This window comes from Mytilus californianus, unplaced genomic scaffold (assembly GCF_021869535.1).
Source record: "Mytilus californianus isolate M0D057914Y unplaced genomic scaffold, xbMytCali1.0.p SCAF_14, whole genome shotgun sequence".
Lineage (NCBI taxonomy): Eukaryota > Metazoa > Mollusca > Bivalvia > Mytilida > Mytilidae > Mytilus > Mytilus californianus.
Window position 1 is genome coordinate 28,005,414 of NW_026262626.1, and position 20,967 is coordinate 28,026,380.

At 32.3% G+C, this 20,967-nt stretch overlaps 1 protein-coding gene across 3 annotated transcripts in view; it reads right to left on the reverse strand.

Moving 5' to 3' along the window:
* Positions 1-415: 415 nt before the first annotated feature.
* The window catches only part of LOC127724676 (uncharacterized), a 109,686-nt gene continuing 89,134 nt past the window's right edge, over positions 416-20,967 (reverse strand). Inside the window, exons 19-20 of one of the 3 annotated variants that reach the window (XM_052231722.1) lie at positions 9,480-9,615; positions 416-3,689 (exon numbers count right to left, since the gene is read on the reverse strand). In XM_052231722.1, the coding sequence (XP_052087682.1) occupies positions 3,641-3,689; positions 9,480-9,615 (185 nt within the window). In that variant the 3' untranslated portion in view covers positions 416-3,640. Of the gene's footprint in view, positions 3,690-8,732; positions 9,319-9,479; positions 9,616-20,967 lie in introns of those variants that run through there. The other 2 variants (XM_052231723.1, XM_052231721.1) reach the window with 2 other exon arrangements.

The following is a 20,967-nucleotide window of genomic DNA, read 5'->3' on the forward strand; positions in this document are numbered from 1 at the left end:
CGTAAATTTTACGGACGCCATCACGAGTTGCTTGACCGTTATGGAATAACCGTTTCACAGATGATATCATATATGTTCCGTATGTCGTTACTACAATACCCTTCCCTTTTCACGAATGTTACTTACCGAATTATACTATCTACCGGATTTGTAATAACGTAAGCAACACGATGGGTGCCACATGTGGAGCAGGATCTGCTTACCCTTCCGGAGCACCTGAGATCACCCCCAGTTTTTAGTGGGGTTCGTGTTGCTTAGTCTTTATTTTTCTATGTTGTGTCATCTGTACTATTATTTGTCTGTTTGTCTTTTTATTTTTGGCCATGGCGTTGTCAGTTTGTTTTCGATCTATGAGTTTGACTGTCCCTCTGGTATCTTTTGTCCCTCTTTTAAAAGAGAAATGATACAACATAACTAATTCACAAAATTTATTTAGAATAACAGTCAATTTGCAGCACTTGATTATACAAAATACATTAATGTTACATTAGAAATTACCATACATTAATTCCTTTATAAATAACTGAGTTTAGTTTGTTTGCAACCTTTTCCTTATGTTTAAGTTTAGCATTTCTGTATGATTGTTTACACTTTTTACGTAATTGTGTTTCTAACGACTCGTATGAAGACGTTTAAACTTTCAGAGAATTACCATCATGTCGGTACTGACATAAGTTATAGTATAATTTTCTAAAAATTCCCCGTCGTAATAAAATCAAGAAATTATTAAGAATGGAGATTCCAAATCATTTTAGAAAAATAGAAAAATCATTATGTTGTATTCGAATTGATGCCCTTGAAACTTAATCATTTTTATCTTTTACATAAATCAGATCCAACACTAACCTCATTGGATCTTTCACTTTTCTAGCTGCATTAGCAAATGAATAAACATTATAAAGTGTATTTTTCAATCTCAATGGGGAATTGGTGTGATAGTCTAATTTTCTTGAGCTTGAGTTATATTATGATTTCCAGTTAGATAAACTTTGAATTCAGAAACACTTATTAGATTTCATAATATATTTACATCATTAAGAAAATCTAGTTTGTAAACTTCGATCTAGGCTTTGCCAGCATGCTATTGTTAGAAATGTAAAATATAATTGATTAGTCATTATAACAGTGATAATATAAGTGCTTATATAAGTAATCAGTTTGGTTGCATATTTTACCAATAACTTCATAATTTATTCCCTGTTCTTCTTGATCGAAAAAATTTAGATAAACGTTCATATATTATCATACAGTTCTATTAAAGAATAATTAAAAATGTAAAGTATGTACAAGTTGATTCAAGAACCAACAACGTAGAGCCAATCAGTCTTGGAGAAAGATACCACCATGTGGAATTCTGTGCACAAGTTATTCATCATTTTTGTATAAGAAAATCAACATTTTATAGTACATTACAAGATTTTGTGAGGTAAACAAATCCCACCTAAAATTATCAATATGACTTTTAATTTACAAGTACAGGAAGATCGAGCATACTTTGATTTCATCAACTCATTGCTTTCATTGAGGTTAAATTGGAATGATAATAGCCTGAAAATACCCCTTTCTGTTCAGATACACAAGCTAGACGTGCGTAAAATATATTTCAATTTATGTCTTTAAAAGAATAACATTTTCAAAGAATAAAAACGGACGATCTGTAAAGTTTCTCTAATTTTGGAAGATTGCACTTTTTGATATTATAAAACTCCACTGTACTACGAAATTTTTGTTAAAAAGTAAGAACCTTTCATACCTAGCCTTATGATAACAAAAACACGAACTCTTCCAGTGTCCAGTTTGATAGCCAATTAAATTATTGTACACATGTATTTAAAAAGAAATGCAAAGTAGCCTGTTTGCAGATATATGGAATATATTTCTATTTTAAAGACATTCAGACTAGGAACTTAAAAAAAGTAAAATTATGTCTTATTAAAAGTTTGAAGGTCTGGATGGGGTTTCTGAATTTCTGTATTCTTTAATGTGTTATGCTATTTTTCTCTATTCTTCATTTATGATGCCCATTATTCTCTAGACTGTAATCCTCATGTTAAAGAACATTGCTTTTATAATATTTGTAAAGAAATATCTAATGGGTAATTTGTAGTACAACAGACTATTATTGTTAATCCACAAACAAGAGTAATTTTACAATTTCCGTTAAAGAATGTTAAACTTCAGATTTAGAGGTGGCATACATGTACCTGTTAAAGAATAATTAATTGTTACGTAATAAAATTTCGCGTTCTGACATAATACACACAGGACAAATTTGAATAGGTAAACAGATAAATGTGAAGCAATAATACATTCATCCCATCAAATTGCGTAAAATTCAATAACATTGACCAGTTCATATCGAAATAAGAGTTAGGGATGAATTGGGTAGGGAGAAAGGGTAAAAATGAAAAACATTTTAATACAACTTCTTGTAAGTACTACAAAACTCTTATCACCTAAACGTTTTTGGTTAGAAGTATAAAAACCTATATGTCTGTATTGGCATAGTTTTCCGAGTTTCATTTGCGTATTTAAAGCAATAAGCAATAGAAAGTTTAATCTTCAAAATTCAACAAAATTATTCACTTAATACAAAATATTCTTCATTTTAAAGCGTTTGTAAACACATTATACACGGATACATATCAAGATCATTTCTTAAAATACTGCGAACATTATCATGCTGATTAATTCAGTGGTATTGTCAAAAATGGGTTGAAGTGAACCACGGTATAACAAACATTGAAATGCGTCACAAAATCCGATCACACACTATAGCCTTGTATCAACTGCAAATAAGTAAATTATTTACAATCATACAGTGAAACTTCTTTTTACAGACCACGTAAGGGAGAGCATATTAGTGGCATCAGAGGCACTTAAAATCAATGGCCTTATAACACAGGAATTAAGATAACAATTACAAGATTTCATGCGTCAAAAAAGCTTTTCTGGATGAAAAAAATTAAAGAACACTGCCTTAATGTTTTTGTGTTTTTATGGACAATAATGACTATAATATAATTGACATTGAAGACTATTAAGCTATAAAACTTCTGCAGGAACATCACATCAACAGGGGTTATTTATTTGATATGCTTATTATACTAGAATGCTGCTACATAATCATGGATCGTCCTTTATCAAAATTAAAGTAATTTCTTTAGAAGTGAAATCTAAGATAATTAGCGTCATTTAATACAACCCATTCAGTCATAAGTACTTTACTTGTCCGATGAAAACAATTCACAGGTTAACACTTTTTGTAAGGCACAAAATTTGCAATACCATACATAGAGCTCAAATTTGATAGTTTTCAACCAACCTTTACATACTTGTTGATCATTATATTCCTCTTTATCTTTACTTGCTTTCGTTCCAGTAGAAAGTTTAAATTCATTGTACAATACATGCAGTTTGAGTAATTGTTTTTCATGAGATATTTTTTTTGCTTATAATACATTTTTTTTATTTATAACATGTTTAGATATTTATAACACACTATTAAGTACAATAAAAAAAGTAATTTCAAAAGACTATGAATAAATAAATATGTTTATCAAAATCAATAAACCAAAGATTTCCGTAATGTGCATTCGAACGTGTATTTCTTGGAAGTATAGTGAGGTATACATTGATTTTAAATCTTAAAGTAAATCAGGTAAGCACCAAGATGTTCTTCAGAAAAACTGAAAAGAAGAATAAAGTTTAAATTAGAAAACGGAAGAATACGGACAAAAACGATACGATAAAATAAATGCACGTCTTATAAAGTCGAAGGACTTAAAATTGCTAATATACAACATCTGATGTAAACAATAACTGAATACCCGAAGCTTACTAGCCTACCTTAAGAATTCTTGAATGTATACGTACGTTTAAAATCTTAGGTGAGCACTGCATTTCCATTGGTGTGGTAATGAGTGCTTCGAAATTAGACTAGTTTTGTACCATACCAACACGGTGTGCGATTATGCTGGGTTTATTTTTTTGTTACAGAGAGTGTACGTTTTGTGTTTTAAAAAATTATTTATATCTTATAGATATCGTTTTTATTTCACATTTAGTTGCAAAAAAGCAGGCTATATAAAAAAAAAAAGATGTGGTATAAATGCCAATGAGACGACTTTACACCAGAAACCAAAATGACGTGTAAGTTCACTATAGGTCAGCAAACGGCCTCCAACAATGAGCAGAATCAATACTGCATAGTAAATGCCCCGAAATGACAAGTGTAAAACAATTCAAACGAGAAAATTACTAGCCTGATTTATGTAAAAACAAATAATCTAAAAACAGATATGACATACAGCAACAAGTCCATTTAGTCAGTGTGTTCAACTCAGCGTCTTTTTATCATTCTTTTTGAAAAAAAACAATTTTACTTTAATTAGAAGTTCACCGACGACGATACCAACAAAATACTATTTGTGGATTAATTTTTCAACAAATAGATGTCATTGCAATTAGGTACTATCAATACGTATTACTACTGATTGTCGTGTCTTGCATTTTAATAAAGACGAATTCATACACAACCTTATCTACAACATGATCATGTAAGACACAAGACAACGGCATCTTTCAATTGTTTTTAGTACTTGTCAGATATATTGATGATGTCATTCCGCTCAATTCCCCTTTAAACCAAGTGCTTGCATTTATTTTATTTTGTAATTATCAAATACCCATGCAACCACGCATCCGTTAATGCGTCATAGGACCCGACACTATTTTAGTGTTTCGGCAGTTAAAACTTGGGATGGTCATCTTAGGATGTTTTTTTTTTTAATATAATCACATATACAAATTATTCATGTATATATTGACATATTTATATTTTAATGCTTCATCAATAGATTTAGATATTATACCAGATCTGCCATCATCAGGGGTCCAACTGTCAATTTTATGTTAAAGTATTTTTCTTTGAAGCATATATCCTACACTTTAATAATGACTATACGCAACTAATGGTTTAACATTAAATACTTATACATATTCTTCGTCAAACTGCAATGAATGCCAGTGTTTCATGGTGCGTTTTTATTTTTTTTTATTTTACGTAAATATGGATTTTACTAAATTATTAAAACTAACGGAATATTTTCTTTTTCCTTCGATTTTATTTGCTTTAATTATAAAGTACGGTCAATTGATAAGGCATCAGTAATACTATCATCTATTTCGACGTTATCATAACCCTTATCTAATAATTTCACTTTGAAAGTTGTTATATTGCTTATTAATATGGTCACTTGTGTTTCTTATCTGCCATATTGCTTCACCTTTGATAAATCCTCGCAGTACATAATGTGAGTGACAGCTATTTCGATGCAGATATAGAAAAGAATTTGTTTCTTCAAAATATTTTTCAAGGTCCATTATGCCATGTGTTGTAAATCTTTGACCTTTAATTACACCAACATCTAAGAACGACATTTTATCGTTTGAGATTTCATAGGTGAGCTTCAATAAAGGGTTATCATCATTTGCTAGACGAAAAAAAATCTTTAATTTCATCTGATTTTCCATTGTATATTCTGAATCCATCGTCCTTATATCTGCCATGATAGAATATTTTGTTTATATGTTGAAATGCAGAAACTATTTGATTCATTATTTCAAACATAAATATGTAACAGATTTCCGATGAAGGGACTACACCCTTTGCCGTATCTATTATTTGTTTATAAATTTTCCCATCAAATTCAAATACATTGTGTTCTAAAATGAGTTTCAAACAGATGTACTAGACATTAATTGGCGGAGCATCGACTTTGAAATTTAAATTGTAAAAATTGTCATATTCTCGTTGAACTGCATTTAATAGAGCACCTTAAGGAAGATCAGTAAACATGTGTGTTATATCATACGAAACCAAAAGGCCTTTTGCCGTAGATTTTCATTTCTCAATGATATTAATGAAAGATTTAGTATATTTTATATATATGTAGACTGTTTATTAACTATCGGTTTAAAAGAATAACCTACTAAATGGCTGATAATTTCAGTTACGGATCCACACTGTGATACAATTGGTCTGCCAGGTGGAATTACATTTAATTCATTTAATCTAGCATGTTGTATATGTTTGAACGTCTCCGGTTAAAAACGGGGAATTTTTGGTTAGATATAACTTCTCCCTAAACATGTTTCTCTTAATTTTTGACCATTTGTTAACACTTTAAATGAATTTTTGTCGATGATGCCTTGGTTGTATAATAACATACTCAATGACCTGGGTTTTTAATTCTGCTATTTTAAATGAATCTAATTGGCGGTAATGTTGAGTATTCAGTTGTCTAAAATAACACATTATTGTAGTAAATAAACTATTTTTGACGTTTCGACCACTGTCCTTCTTCAGTTTCTTTATTATCCTGTTTCCCTACATGGTAGACATTTTACTTTCACAATCATTAAAATGTTATAGATTTACTTCCTTGGTGCTGTTATGACGTCATAATATTGTTTTATGAATGAAGGTCAAAGTATATGAATTAGATTAATGAAAGTTATTCTTTTTTAATGTTGATGCCAGATAGCCTAATTGTATTTAGTCTTTGCATCCACCGTGCTTTTATATATCTTCTGTAATTGGCAGATTTTTCGTAAATTTGTTGAAGAACTTGAACTGTCATGTCCCCTTTACAATGGTCCTTCTGATTAAAGTGTCTTTTCCCTGTTATATCTGACATCTGATATGTGCTCTTTTTTTCTTTCATTGAGGGATCTTTCAGTTTCTCCTTCATAGACATAATGATCCAATTGTCCATAGTGTAGTCCATAAACAAGGTTCACAAGTTTGTATCCATGAATATTGTCTTTAAGAACTAAAGTTAAAGACTTTAACATAAAATTTGCCTTTTTAATTACAATTGTATTATCATTTTTTAAATTGCGTAGTGCTATTCGTTCGCCCTAGTAAGATTGTTTTTTTCACATTTTTTTCAATTGATAGAAAAGTTAATTCAAGATTCGTTAAATTGATATAATTTTCCAACATATGGCACGTAGAAAATATTCCGTTAGTTTTGATAACTTCATATAACCCATATTTACGTTTAATAAAAATAACACGTATCATGAAACAATGCCATTTATTGCAGTTGGACAAAGAATGTGTACAATCTATTCAATGTTAAACCTTTAGTTGCGTATAGCAACCATAAAAGTGTAGGATATATGGTTACATGATCAAAGTTAAAGACTTTAACATAAAGTTGACAGTTGAACCCCTGATGATGGCCAATCTGTCATAATAACTACAGTCATGTTCGGTAATTCCGCCCGTCCGGTAACTCCGCCCGTCCGATAACTCCGCCCTTTACTTCCGTGTGCGTCCCTCCCGAAAAACTTTGAAGAAAACCATTTGCCTACGACAGGTCAGGTTCAAAGGGAGATAATTCAATTTTAAAACTATGGAAAGCCAAAAAACAAAATTTAAAACTCCTTCAAGATCCGGTATCTTTAAGAAATATGTATGTGAAAGTTTGAAACAAGCTTTCTGTTTTTTGGTGGTTTTTTATACGATTCTAAAGAATAAAAATAAAATATATTGACTCTGAAATAGAGTTTTGGGTTATATATTTTAATCACTATATACTGCAAAGACTTTAAACCCATTGACAAGGATGACGGTGTCTGTAGTGATCTTTTATATTTCGATGGACGTAATCAATCAATAACTGGTAAATTGTAAAAAGTAAGGAATATTGTAAAAACGAATTGATTCTAACCTTTACTTAATTCCTGCAGAGATAGGAAGATTATTTATAAGTTTTGATATGACTGTAGAACCTTCTGACTAACGGAATATTACATCCTAATCTTCACAATGATGTTATTTATAGATCCCATACACTTAGATACGATCAACATAAACTTATTGATCCTTTGAATATTTTATTCTTAAAGGTTATATATTTAGCTGTAGTTAGATCTTTAAATATTGTGTTTATCGGTACGAAATTGATTTTGTTTTAAATAGACTAAAACCTTACTAGATACATATTGCTATACAGTTTTATTATTTTGCATTGCAGAAGGTGATTTTTCACATATAGTTTATGAAGTATCAACACTCTGCCAGTTAGATAGTACTGGTTATATTTCAAATGAGAAAACATAATTTATTTTTTAGTTGTTATTGTCTTGCAATGAGCTTTTAGTAATGCGACTTCGTTAAGGTGCGTTTGAGTCTAGAAATCAGTGGTTTTCGTTGTTAGATTTTATCTGTTATACAACCACTGGTAAACGAATTTTAGTTTGAAACGGTAATTTTGATCTTAATATCATCTGCAAAGTCCTATAAACTGTTAAGTAATGATCAGTAAATCAGGAAATTTTCAGATTTATCGACTGCGGTAAATTCAGTACTTTTTAGACAATTTGCCCGATCGTCGATTCGTCATATTCGTTACGGAATAATAATAAAACATAACGAGAGGAAGATCTGTGTTGATTTGTTAGATTACTTCATATAAAGCCAATGTCAACGGTCCAAAAATAGACCAGAAAGAGTGCATGCAAGGAATGTCCCTTTAATAACTCAATAACCTCATATGGGATTGGTGTCAAAACTTACATATATGAACTCTTATGATTAAGAGATCTTAGTTGATTTTGATATCAATGTTTTTAGGTCAATGTCTATTTTAGAACCAACAGGCTGACATTATTGCAGAAAAGCTGTTTCCGAATTATGACCTCAGCAAATAAGTACAAATACATGGTTTTGATTGTTTTGAACTGTTTGATATTGATTTGACTTATAAACTCGATCCCTTTACGGCACTGCGTTTTTAGCTAAAATATTGTGAACTTGCTGAACAATGTTATTTAACATGTTTGATAAATCATCTTTTGAAATATATCGATAGCTTACAAAATAAACGTTTACTGTTGTTACTTGCTTATTTTAGACAACGACGATAGCCGAGGCCAGTTAGATGCATACGACTATTTAAGATACATTTTCTTTCCAAACTACTCCAGCAACGCTACAATTAAGACCACAAAAACACTTGCATCACCATCAAGATATTTGTTCGTTTCAGTGTTTCAGTGTTTCGGTGTTTCAGCGTTTCTTTCTTTTTTTAAAGACTATGTAACTCTTATAATGATTCTGTATGTCTACTATTGTCCAACTGTCATTCCTACAGAAATCACTGTGTTCCTTGCTTCACTACCCTTTAGATTCTAGAACTGGTGTTTCAAGCATTACATGAGATGCATGCCTTGTCAAGACAACCGATTTCCTTCTATTCAAACTTCATACGATTCGGATTGTTTTTAATTGATGACTGTCTGTTACTATAAGAAATATAAATCAGATTCATACTTAATATCGAAGTCACACGTCCAATAAAATCAAATAAAGCCGGATAAACAAATCGATAGCAATTTAATCTCTGGTTATAAACTGCATCTTGTAATTAAAAGCATGTTTTTGCCAATTATTGTTCTTTACTTACGGGTATCCTTGACGACGTAGACTGTTCTGAACGGATGTAATCAATATTGGTTGTTTGTCTTTACTGTGTTTTCCTTTTCCCGTGACTATTGTTAAATCCAAAGGTACTGCTTGTAATGGCCTTTCAGATTTTATTTCTATTAATACAAGTTACAAAAACGATTTTAAATTCTACAAGTAACTTTGAAAAAAGTCAGATTGATTAATTGATTGGTTGTGTTAAACGCAACTTTCAGCACATTTGGCTATTTAAAGGCTTAAAGGCTAACATTCTTTTTTGGTAGAGAATGCAAGAGAAACAGAAGAGAACGAACGATATGTATGTTACTAGCATATGGATTCTACTTAACTTTTCTTTATATATATATATATATATATATATATAAACGCCTGGAAAGTGTACAAATGAACACCAATAATAAAAAAGGAGACATTAAATGTAATTATCTATAAATATTTCGGATAACAGATATCCTTCATCAGTATGCTTTTGATGTTTAATGAATCATATCAGTCTATTCTGATTTAACTATAACAATCTTGAATTTTCTACATAAAAACGGAACACAAAAACGCTTGTACATTTCTAAAATTTCAAAAATGACGTAGATTATATAGGTATTTACAACAGAGACTGCTTGGAAATACATTCCAAATGAAAAGCACTGACCGATCTTAGCTGGTACAATATTTCAAATTTGACAACAGTAAAGTAATTACAACAGAGACTGCGTATTAAGACAGCCCAAAAAATTACCAGTTACATAAAGATTAACGAAAAAAAATAATAATAATAATTTTGACAAAGATTAAGTAATTGAACGTGGCTGCGTACTCAAACATCCCAAATGAATAGAACCCTGCGATTTAAACTGGTGTAATTCATTAATTTTAGAGATGACAAAGGTGAAGGAAAAGCAAAAGAGACTGTGTAATAATATTTAGTATAACCCAAATGAAAAACACTGCGCTAATTAGAACTATACCTTTTCATTTATCCTTTTTGGTGCCACAGTTTTTAATTTTCTTATCCAAAATCTTTCCCGAATGAATCTATCCTCCCTAAACCAAGCAGTGTTGTGGTCTATGATGGTAATGGTTAGTCGATTGAGATCTGCCTGAGTGTCTCCAGGGAATCGCAAATGTCGACTGAGAGGAAGGTATGGCTTGCATTCATAGTCGCTACGATGGCCATTCATTCGTTTGTGAAATGACTGTTCTGACTCACGAACATACTGTTTACCACATTTACACTGAAGAAGATACACAGCATTTGTAGTCGTGCAATTAACATTGCAGAATATGGTGTATTCCGTACCAGTGGAGTGACTATTAAAAGTCTGGGTATTCAGTATTTGTTTGCAAGTAAGACTTCGTTTGTTCCCGCATCCCTTGCAAGAGCACAAAGACGAAGAGCCTGCTTTAGAGGATCAATCAGCTCTCACCACTAGAAAGTCTTTAAGGCTTTTTGGTCTACGGAAAACCAGAACAGGTGGCTCGGGAAAGATCTTGGATGTTTTTCGATTTCTTTCCAATTTCCTCGGATTAGGTGTGATAACTTGTCAAATTTGGGATGGTAAGTCAGCACATACGGAACTCTTTTTTTGATCTTTCGGTCTTTTTATTGTAAAAACTCATCACGGCTGATGTTGTTAGCACGAGAGAAACCTTTATCATTTTTTTTCTTTTGTAGCCCCGATTGTTTAGGTGACCGCGAAGTGTTGTAGTCGTCGTTTTGCAGTTTCATTGGTGGAACAAATCCGTTGTTTTCGTATGGCCTGGCTGTAGGGAATGCTCTTGGTGCAATGTTTAGGATGACAACTCAAAGGAGAAAGATATTGATGTTTGTCTCTGGGATTGCAGTACAGATCTTAAAATATGATTCCATCCTTCACTTGCGCAGAAGTGTCAAGAAATGTGATCTTAGAGTCAGAGATTTCATAAGTGAATTTTATTGAGGGATGAGCATCGTTGGCATGTTGAAAGAACAAATTTAGTTCTTGTTCAGTATTTTCCCACTTCATGTTAATATCGTCGATGAATCGAAACCAAGAGAGAGGTTCATAAAGAGAAGAATTGAGAATTCGCTGTCCCCATAAAAATGTTGGCATAAGATGGGGCCCACTGCTGTTCCATTAACTTGGAGAAAGTGTTCACCATTGAATGTGAAGGTATTACATTCCAATACCAAAGTTAGAAGCTGGACTAGACATTCAGCTGGTGGATTTAAGGTGTTGAGGGAGTTCCAGACTTCCCTACAGGCTTCAATACCATCGTCATGGGGGATGTTAGTATAGAGAGAGCTAACATCAAGCGAGACAAGGATCGTTTCAGGTGGGAGTGGATTCAAGGATTCCATTTCCTTAAGATAGTGTGTTGTGTCCTGTATATAGGATGGTAAATTTTCTACATGTGGTCTTAAATGAAAGTCAATAAATTTTGATATTTTCTCTGTAGGGTGGTCTTTGGCAGGACAATGCATTATGATTCAAGTATTTCTTGATTCTTTTTAATAAAGCTAATGAAGAATTAACTTTTTTTTTATTATATGATTAATTTGATCATACCAAGAAAGAGTGGCGTCAACAAAAATACCAAGATCTTTTTCACAGTGACTTTCATTAATATGTTGGCATGAAGTGGGAAAATACTGAACAAGAACTAAATTTGTTCATTCAACATGCCAACATTGATAATCCTTCAATACAATTCACTTATGAAATCTCTGACTCTAAGATCACATTTCATTACACTTCTACGCAAGTGAAGGATGGAATCATATTTAGAGATCTGTATTGCAAGCCCACAGACGAACATCAATATCTTTCTCCTTTGAGTTGTCATCCTAAACATTGCACCAAGAGCATTCCCTACAGCCAGGCCATACGAATAAAACAGATTTGCTCCACCAATGAAACTGCAAAGCGACGACTACAAGAACTTCGCGGTCACCTAAAAAATCGAGGCTACAAAAGAAAAAAAATGATAAAGGTTTCTCTCGTGTTAACAACATCAGCCGTGATGAACTTTTACAATAAAAAGACCGAAAGATAAAAAAAAAGAGTGCCGTTTGTGCTGACTTACCATCCCAAATTTGACAAGTTATCAAAACTTAATCCGAGAAAATTGGAAAGAAATCGAAAAACATCCTAAACTATCCAAGATCTTTCCCGAGCCACCTGTTCTGGCTTTCCGTAGGCCCAAAAGCCTTAAAGACTTGCTAGTGGTGAAAGCTGATTTATCCTCTAAGGCAGGTTCTATCTCTTTGTGCTCTTGCAAGGGATGCGGACACAAACGATGTCTGACTTGCAAACAAATACTAAATACCCAGACGTTTAACAGTCACTCCACGGGTACGGAATACACCATATTTTGCAATGTTAATTGCAATACTACAAATGCTGTGTATCTTCTTCGGTGTAAATGTGGTAAACAGTATGTTGGTGAGTCAGAAAAAACATTTCACATACGAATGAACGGCCATCGTAGCGACTATGAATGCAAGCCAGATCGTAGCGACTATGAATGCAAGCAAGACCTTCATCTCAGTCGACATTTGCGATCCGCTGGCCACACTAGGGCAGATCTCAATTGACTAACCATTACCATCATAGACCACAACACTGCTTGGTTTAGGGAGGATAGACTCACTCAGGAAAGATTTTGGATAAGAAAATTAAAAACTTTGGCACCAAACGGGATAAATGAAAATGTATAGTTCTAACTAGCGCAGTGCTTTTCATTTAGGTTATACTACATATTACTACGCAGTCTCTGTTGCTTTTCCTTAATCTTTGTCATCTCTAAAATTATCATATTACACCAGTTTAAATCGCAGGGTTCTATTCATTTGGGATGTTTGAGTACGCAGCCACGTTCAATTACTTAACTTTTGACAAAATTATTATTATTATTTTTTTTGTTAATCATTATCTAACTGCTATTGGGATGTCTTAATACGCAGCCTCTGTTGTAATTACTTTACCGTTGTCAAATTTGAAATATATTACCAGCTAAGGTCGGTCAGTGCTGTTCATTTTGAATGTATTTCCATGCAGTCTTTGTTGCAACATCTTAAAACTGTCGTCACCTTTGAAATTTTAGAAATGTACCAGGTCATATCGCACATTACTATTTGTATTAGAAGCATATCTATGCAGTCTCTGTTGTAAATACCTATATAACCTACGTCATTTTTGAAATTTTAGAAATGTGCAAGCGTTTTTGTGTTCCGTTTTAATGTATAAAACTCAAGATTGTTATAGGTAAATCAGAATAGACTGATATGATTCATTTAACATCAAAATCATACTGATGAAGGATATCTGTTATCCGAAATATTTATAGATAATTATATTAAATGTCTCCATTTTTATTATTGGTGTTGTTTTGTACACTTTTTAGGCGTTTATATAATTTATTTATTGTGCACATGTATCGTTTCTTGTAACGATCTAGCGCCCTCGTAAAAAAGATCGTTGACTAATATTCAGATGTTTTATATATATATATAAAGACCAAAAGAGTGAAAAAGTATATTTTAACAAAACGCATTTGACTAACAGGTCGAACAACAAATGTTCTTAAACCCTGCTGACTGCCATTGGCGATTGCCAAATAAACGGATCACAGATGTAATAAATGGATCTTAATTAAATTTTTAATACTAAACAGAAAACAATTAACTTGCGGAAACGATGATATACCGCAAACAAAAGGTGCAAAGGTTTTTGTACACCATATCCGGATTTCGACAATTAATGTCTCTTCAGTGATGTTAGGAATCGAAAAGGTATTTGGAAAGCCATACAATTTACCTCAATTTTTGATAGACTCTTGAATTTTGAGGAGTCAAAATAAGATGAACGGATCATATAAACCCGAAAGCAAATATAATACAAGCCCAAACGAAAAAATATAAACAAGTCTAAATTGAAAACAACGTTCAAACCTATGATTGCGTTGGATAAAAACCGCAATTTTTATACGTGTGCATGCAAAACAAATTTCTTGTTAGAGGGGTCTTAAAGGGAAATCACACTATTTATACTACTAATATTAATTCATTGAAATTTTGCATGTAGACAGATCATACTTATTAAGATATTTTAGGTGAAAAAAAATTTGGGGTCACCGATGTTGTTTTCGAGATATGACGTCATCAAAACTTAAAGAATCGCGTTATAACGAAATATAGAAATACCGCTCTAAATTGTTAAAAAAAGACAAACTTATTGAAAAACCATGTTTAACTGGAATAACAAAAACAGTCAAATGTAACTTGTACCTTATGAACATTTATTTGTCTCGGTTTCCTTATTTTTGAAGGCATTTGAACATTTCCCGCCATTTTTAATTGCTATTTATAATATATTTTTCTTGAAATAAAAAAAATCTGCTAATGTTTTTCCCTTCAAACTTCTGCATAAGTTGCAGCTTCAGGGAAGATTTTAAAAGCTTAAATAAAAAAGGGGGGTCACCGATGTTTTAAATCCGCTAAAACGGAAATAATCTTTATTATTGAATTTTGGCGGGAACTATAGCCTTTTAACGTTATAGAACGACGTTGCTGGCATAACCATAGGCGGATCCAGGGGGGGGGGGGGTTTCCTGGAGGGCCCGGGCCCCCTTTCCTGGGAAAAATTTGGTTGATTATATAGGGAATCACTGAAGCATGACTGGAGCGGACCCCCCCTTAGGTCAGTCAGCGCCCCCCCTCCCCCCCCCCCCCCCCCTTATGAAAAGTTCTGGATCAGCCACTGATAACAGCATTTCTTGCAACGCTTGGGTTGAATTTAACCTTTTCACTACAAAATATGATATCATTTTTGAACAATTTTTAAGGTATTTTGATTATTCATTGATATCTTTATCAATCTATCGAATCGTTAAACATAGATACGGTAACAGTTTATTATAAAGTAATTGTCAAAGTTGAAGTCATCTCATTTTTTTAATTCCATTTTTTGTACGGGGAAAACGAATGTTTGCCTCATGCCGTATTATAGAAATAATTTTCGGCTTCCAGATAAAGAATCTTCTACCTCGAAAGACTGAGGGTATCCGGGCTGAAAAGTAACACGTTCCTTTTAGACTGCAGGCAGGATAATTTCGTTACCATAATTTCACTAGCTTGTCCATTCGCACCGGGAAGATAAAACCTGAAATGCCGTGTTAAAAATGCCACAAACTCAGCACGTTAAAAGAAACCTATTTTCGGTAGGAATTTAAAATTGGTTCCGTAATTACACAACGCTTCATAATTTATTGGAACTGTGGAAACCAAATTTTTTTCTGAGTTCTGTCATCCCGCACCCATTTTTCATACATCGTTTCAGTTTCATTGTACATAATATGTTCAATGTTCATCGCCTGTGTATTAAAACTTTATGTAATACGTATATTCTATTACCGTTCGATTAATCGCTCAACGTTGGTATGTTATGAGAAATACAATGCATCTGATAATTTAGAGTTAATTGACAATAAAATACACATCGCCATATTGTATATCAGGAACCTATAATGTTCCCAGTTCATATGTATTAAAAAAAATCTTTTAATTTGTAATAAACGGATCTAGTTTTTTTTTAATAAAATTTCTGTTTTTCCATATTTGACTTATAAATGGGCTTAGTTTTTCTGCCAGGAAACAATACATTTACTCTGGTTAGAATTTTTAAATTTTTAATAACTTTCTTAAACTATCCTGGATTTGTACCAAACTTGGTCAGAAGTTTGTTTATGATCATAAGATAGTATCCAGAAGTAAAGTTTGTAAAAAAAAAATCTATTTTTTCCGTATTTTACTTATAAATTGACTTAGTTTTTCTGCCAGGAAACAATACATTCACTCTGTGGTTAAAGTTTCTAACATTTCAATAACTTTCTTAAACTATCCTGGATATGTAGCAAACTTGGACAGAAACTTGTTTATGATCAAAAGCTTGTATCTCGAAGGAAATTTTGTCAAAATTTTGTACCTGTTTATCCGTATTTTACTTATAAATGGATTTCTTCCAGTTAACATTACATACAGTATGCAGTAAAAGTTTTTAAAACATTTATTAGATCCATAAACTATCCTAGATTTATACCAAACTTGGACAGAAGCTTCTTACAATCAAAAGATAGTATCGAGAAGAATATTTTTATTGATTTTTTTCCTCATTTTTGTTGAGCCTGCGATTAACAGCAAAAGTAGGCGAGACACTGGGTTCCGTGGAACCCTTACGAATTTTTTTATCAGAGGACAAATGAGAGTGTGGATAACCTTTGATGTAGAATAAGAGTTCGAGTTCCAGCTAAATTTAGAGTTAAAGTTCCAGTTTTATTTTTAGGTCGAATGTTAATTCGAGTAAGAGTTTTAGTTAAAGCTCGAGTTCCACATAGAAACTTCCGAGTTATACTGTAAGATAGAATAAATTCTGGTATGAGTTAAAATTTTGAGATCTGAGATCCGATGAAATTAAAAGAAAGGTTGCAGTTTCTATTTTCTGTTGGTGCACTTCTCTTTCTTGAATTGTATATTCTTTTATCACATTTATGTTTCAGTATGGTATTGCCTATATACTTTTTTTTGCCAAAACTGATTAATGATAGGTAATTTGAAAATAACTGATTGATTGTGTGTGCCACTTTCAGCACTCTGCTATATCATGTTGGCCTTTTTTTTTTAAAGAACCAAGGTATCAAGAGTAAATCAGCTACCTTTGTATTAAACAAATGGTTGTCCTTTACAGTCATGATCGGAATCTGACAATCTCCCTATATCACTGTTTGTTGACATGCAAGTGATCACATTGAGTGATCTGAACACTAACCTACATCTGAACTACTAGTTTTTGTTTTGTTTTTGTTTTCGTTTTTTTCTTGATTTTTGCAAAACTTTCAGTGGCAAATATTACATGAATATCAGCACAAAATATTTTTCTATATGAGATGAATACTCTTTCACAAGACGGACCTTAATGTGATGGTTACAGATTAGCACTCTGAAAGACATGTTACTCTACATAAATACATGTGTGTGTGTTAAATATTTCTCTTGTTGGAGGCTTGTAAAGCCAAATATACAGTGTGGATTTTTTGTTGTTGTTGTAGGCAGTACGGTCATCAATAGTACAAAAATAACTAGGCATAGTGTTTGATATTCCCAGATTGCTCTGACGTCTAGCGGCCTTATTTTTTAACTTGCTGGTCGTACACTTCGCTTTAATTGACAGTTTGAAGAAATACTACAAAATATGATTTATTTTTTGTGCCCAAATTATGTAAGCCTGTACAAAGCATTAAAGGAAGATTGAGTATAATGTACTATATAATACGGTGCTAAATTGTCTTTGATTTCGACAGCCAGCAACCGATGTAAAAAATTTTATCCTGAAATCAGCTAACTATTGTACAAATAACAGGTACACAAATAAATTTTTGCTTTATTTGTACTTGTACAAATAAAGTCTACTGTTACCCCGCTTCCATGTTGAGCAAGCGGTAATGTGGATATTTCTTTTTGCGTACCAGTTCATTTTGGGGTCCTCTTCGCGGTCCGCGTTTAAACTATGTCGATTTCTTTGAATAATTAGAGACAATGATTTAGATTTTAACAACTAAAGTTTGAAGAAATCTGCGAGATTAATAGTTATCTTATATGAAAATTTAAACTTCATAGTAAAACAAAATGTTTTTCTAAAAAAAAAAATTGACCGGACGGATTTCACATTCGCCGATGTATGCTTTGATTATACTGAAATGATCGACAAATAGTGTTATAAATATTTCTTTTGTTTTTAAATATTTTTTTTCTTCGTGAAACCAAGAAATCTGCGAGATCAATAAATATGTTAATATATGAAAATATAAAGTTTACAGTAAATAAAAAAAGTTTTTCTACAAAAAAAAAGTTGAGCTGACGGATTTCGCTACAAATAATTAGGGGGGGGGGGGGGGGGGGGGGGTAGGAGGGGTCCTGATCCCGAAATCCCGGGCTTAAAAACAAGGAATCCCGAGTTCCACATAGAAACTTCCGAGTTATACTGTAAGATAGAATAAATTCTGGTATGAGTTAAAATTTTGAGATCTGAGATCCGATGAAATTAAAAGAAAGGTTGCAGTTTCTATTTTCTGTTGGTGCACTTCTCTTTCTTGAATTGTATATTCTTTTATCACATTTATGTTTCAGTATGGTATTGCCTATATACTTTTTTTTGCCAAAACTGATTAATGATAGGTAATTTGAAAATAACTGATTGATTGTGTGTGCCACTTTCAGCAATCTGCTATATCATGTTGGCCTTTTTTTTTTTAAAGAACCAAGGTATCAAGAGTAAATCAGCTACCTTTGTATTAAACAAATGGTTGTCCTTTACAGTCATGATCGGAATCTGACAATCTCCCTATATCACTGTTTGTTGACATGCAAGTGATCACATTGAGTGATCTGAACACTAACCTAAATCTGAACTACTAGTTTTTGTTTTGTTTTTGTTTTCGTTTTTTTCTTGATTTTTGCAAAACTTTCAGTGGCAAATATTACATGAATATCAGCACAAAATATTTTTCTATATGAGATGAATACTCTTTCACAAGACGGACCTTAATGTGATGGTTACAGATTAGCACTCTGAAAGACATGTTACTCTACATAAATACATGTGTGTGTGTTAAATATTTCTCTTGTTGGAGGCTTGTAAAGCCAAATATACAGTGTGGATTTTTTGTTGTTGTTGTAGGCAGTACGGTCATCAATAGTACAAAAATAACTAGGCATAGTGTTTGATATTCCCAGATTGCTCTGACGTCTAGCGGCCTTATTTTTTAACTTGCTGGTCGTACACTTCGCTTTAATTGACAGTTTGAAGAAATACTACAAAATATGATTTATTTTTTGTGCCCAAATTATGTAAGCCTGTACAAAGCATTAAAGGAAGATTGAGTATAATGTACTATATAATACGGTGCTAAATTGTCTTTGATTTCGACAGCCAGCAACCGATGTAAAAAATTTTATCCTGAAATCAGCTAACTATTGTACAAATAACAGGTACACAAATAAATTTTTGCTTTATTTGTACTTGTACAAATAAAGTCTACTGTTACCCCGCTTCCATGTTGAGCAAGCGGTAATGTGGATATTTCTTTTTGCGTACCAGTTCATTTTGGGGTCCTCTTCGCGGTCCGCGTTTAAACTATGTCGATTTCTTTGAATAATTAGAGACAATGATTTAGATTTTAACAACTAAAGTTTCAAGTTTTAGGTGTAAATTTCAGGATAAAAACAATATATGTACATTGCCGGAAAATATAAAATTTATTTGTAATCTCTACGAAACAGGAGACAAGCTTGACGAGCCTCGCTTTTCGTCCTGTTTCTAAAGCTCATACAAATAAATTCTATATTTACCGACAATGTACATATAATGTATATGTATGCTTCTTTTACAGTGATGTTTAACTAGCGTTATTCTTATATAACGTTTGATGTTTCAACAAATAGGATTACTCTACGAATCATTGGTGTTCATGTGTTTGTGCCCCCCCATATCTACATTCCTCTAAATATACACATGTCATAATTACACTGGCCTGAGGGAAACTTAATTGATAATTAGAGGATGAAAGGATTTAATTAAGACAATCCAAGGCTGTTATCCCTATATTTTATTACTTTGTTGGTTTAATGATTAAAACGACGTTTTCTGTTAGCTTGATTTGAAGACAAATACTTTTTCACCTTATCATATCAATAAGAATTTTTTTTAGAAAATGACACCAGCTGAATTTAAGGATATTGCAAACTTTATTTCCACATCTGTACCTAGTGCTCAAATGTATAGCATTCTAAATGAAAACTGGAATCCACCTAGTTCTTTTACTTTTCATAAACAAAAAATGTACGGGTTAAAAAGTTTGACGACAACCCCGGACAGTTTGTTAAAAAACCGTTCAGAATTGTGTTAAGCAAATGGTGAATGTTAATCCCCCCCCCCAAAAAAAAAAAAAACCACCAAACAGCCTTATTAAGATCACAAGACTTGACCAACACACATGATAAGACGGCTAGTGGAATAGATGAAAGGGCTGATACAACAATTGCAAAACGGGTGGATACGATCTGTAATTAAATAATTAAACTAATCTAAAAAGTTTATTTTGAGTAACCATATGCCGGATGAACAAAAAATGTGCCAATTATTGAAAAAAAACATATTGTTTGGTATAACAAGAAAACTTCTCTAATGTTCAAAAACATTTCTTACAAACCCCTGGATGAGATATAAATAGTCAGAACTTTTTTGTTATTTGATAGATTATTTTAATATTTGAAGACCTTAGAAATATTAGACTATATTTTATGAAAATCTAACAAAAAAAAGTTGACCGGACGGATTTCACACTCACTGATGTACAGTTAACAATATTGAACTGATCGACAAAAAGTGTTATTAGTAATATCTCTTTTGTTTTACAATATTTGTTCATACAACTAA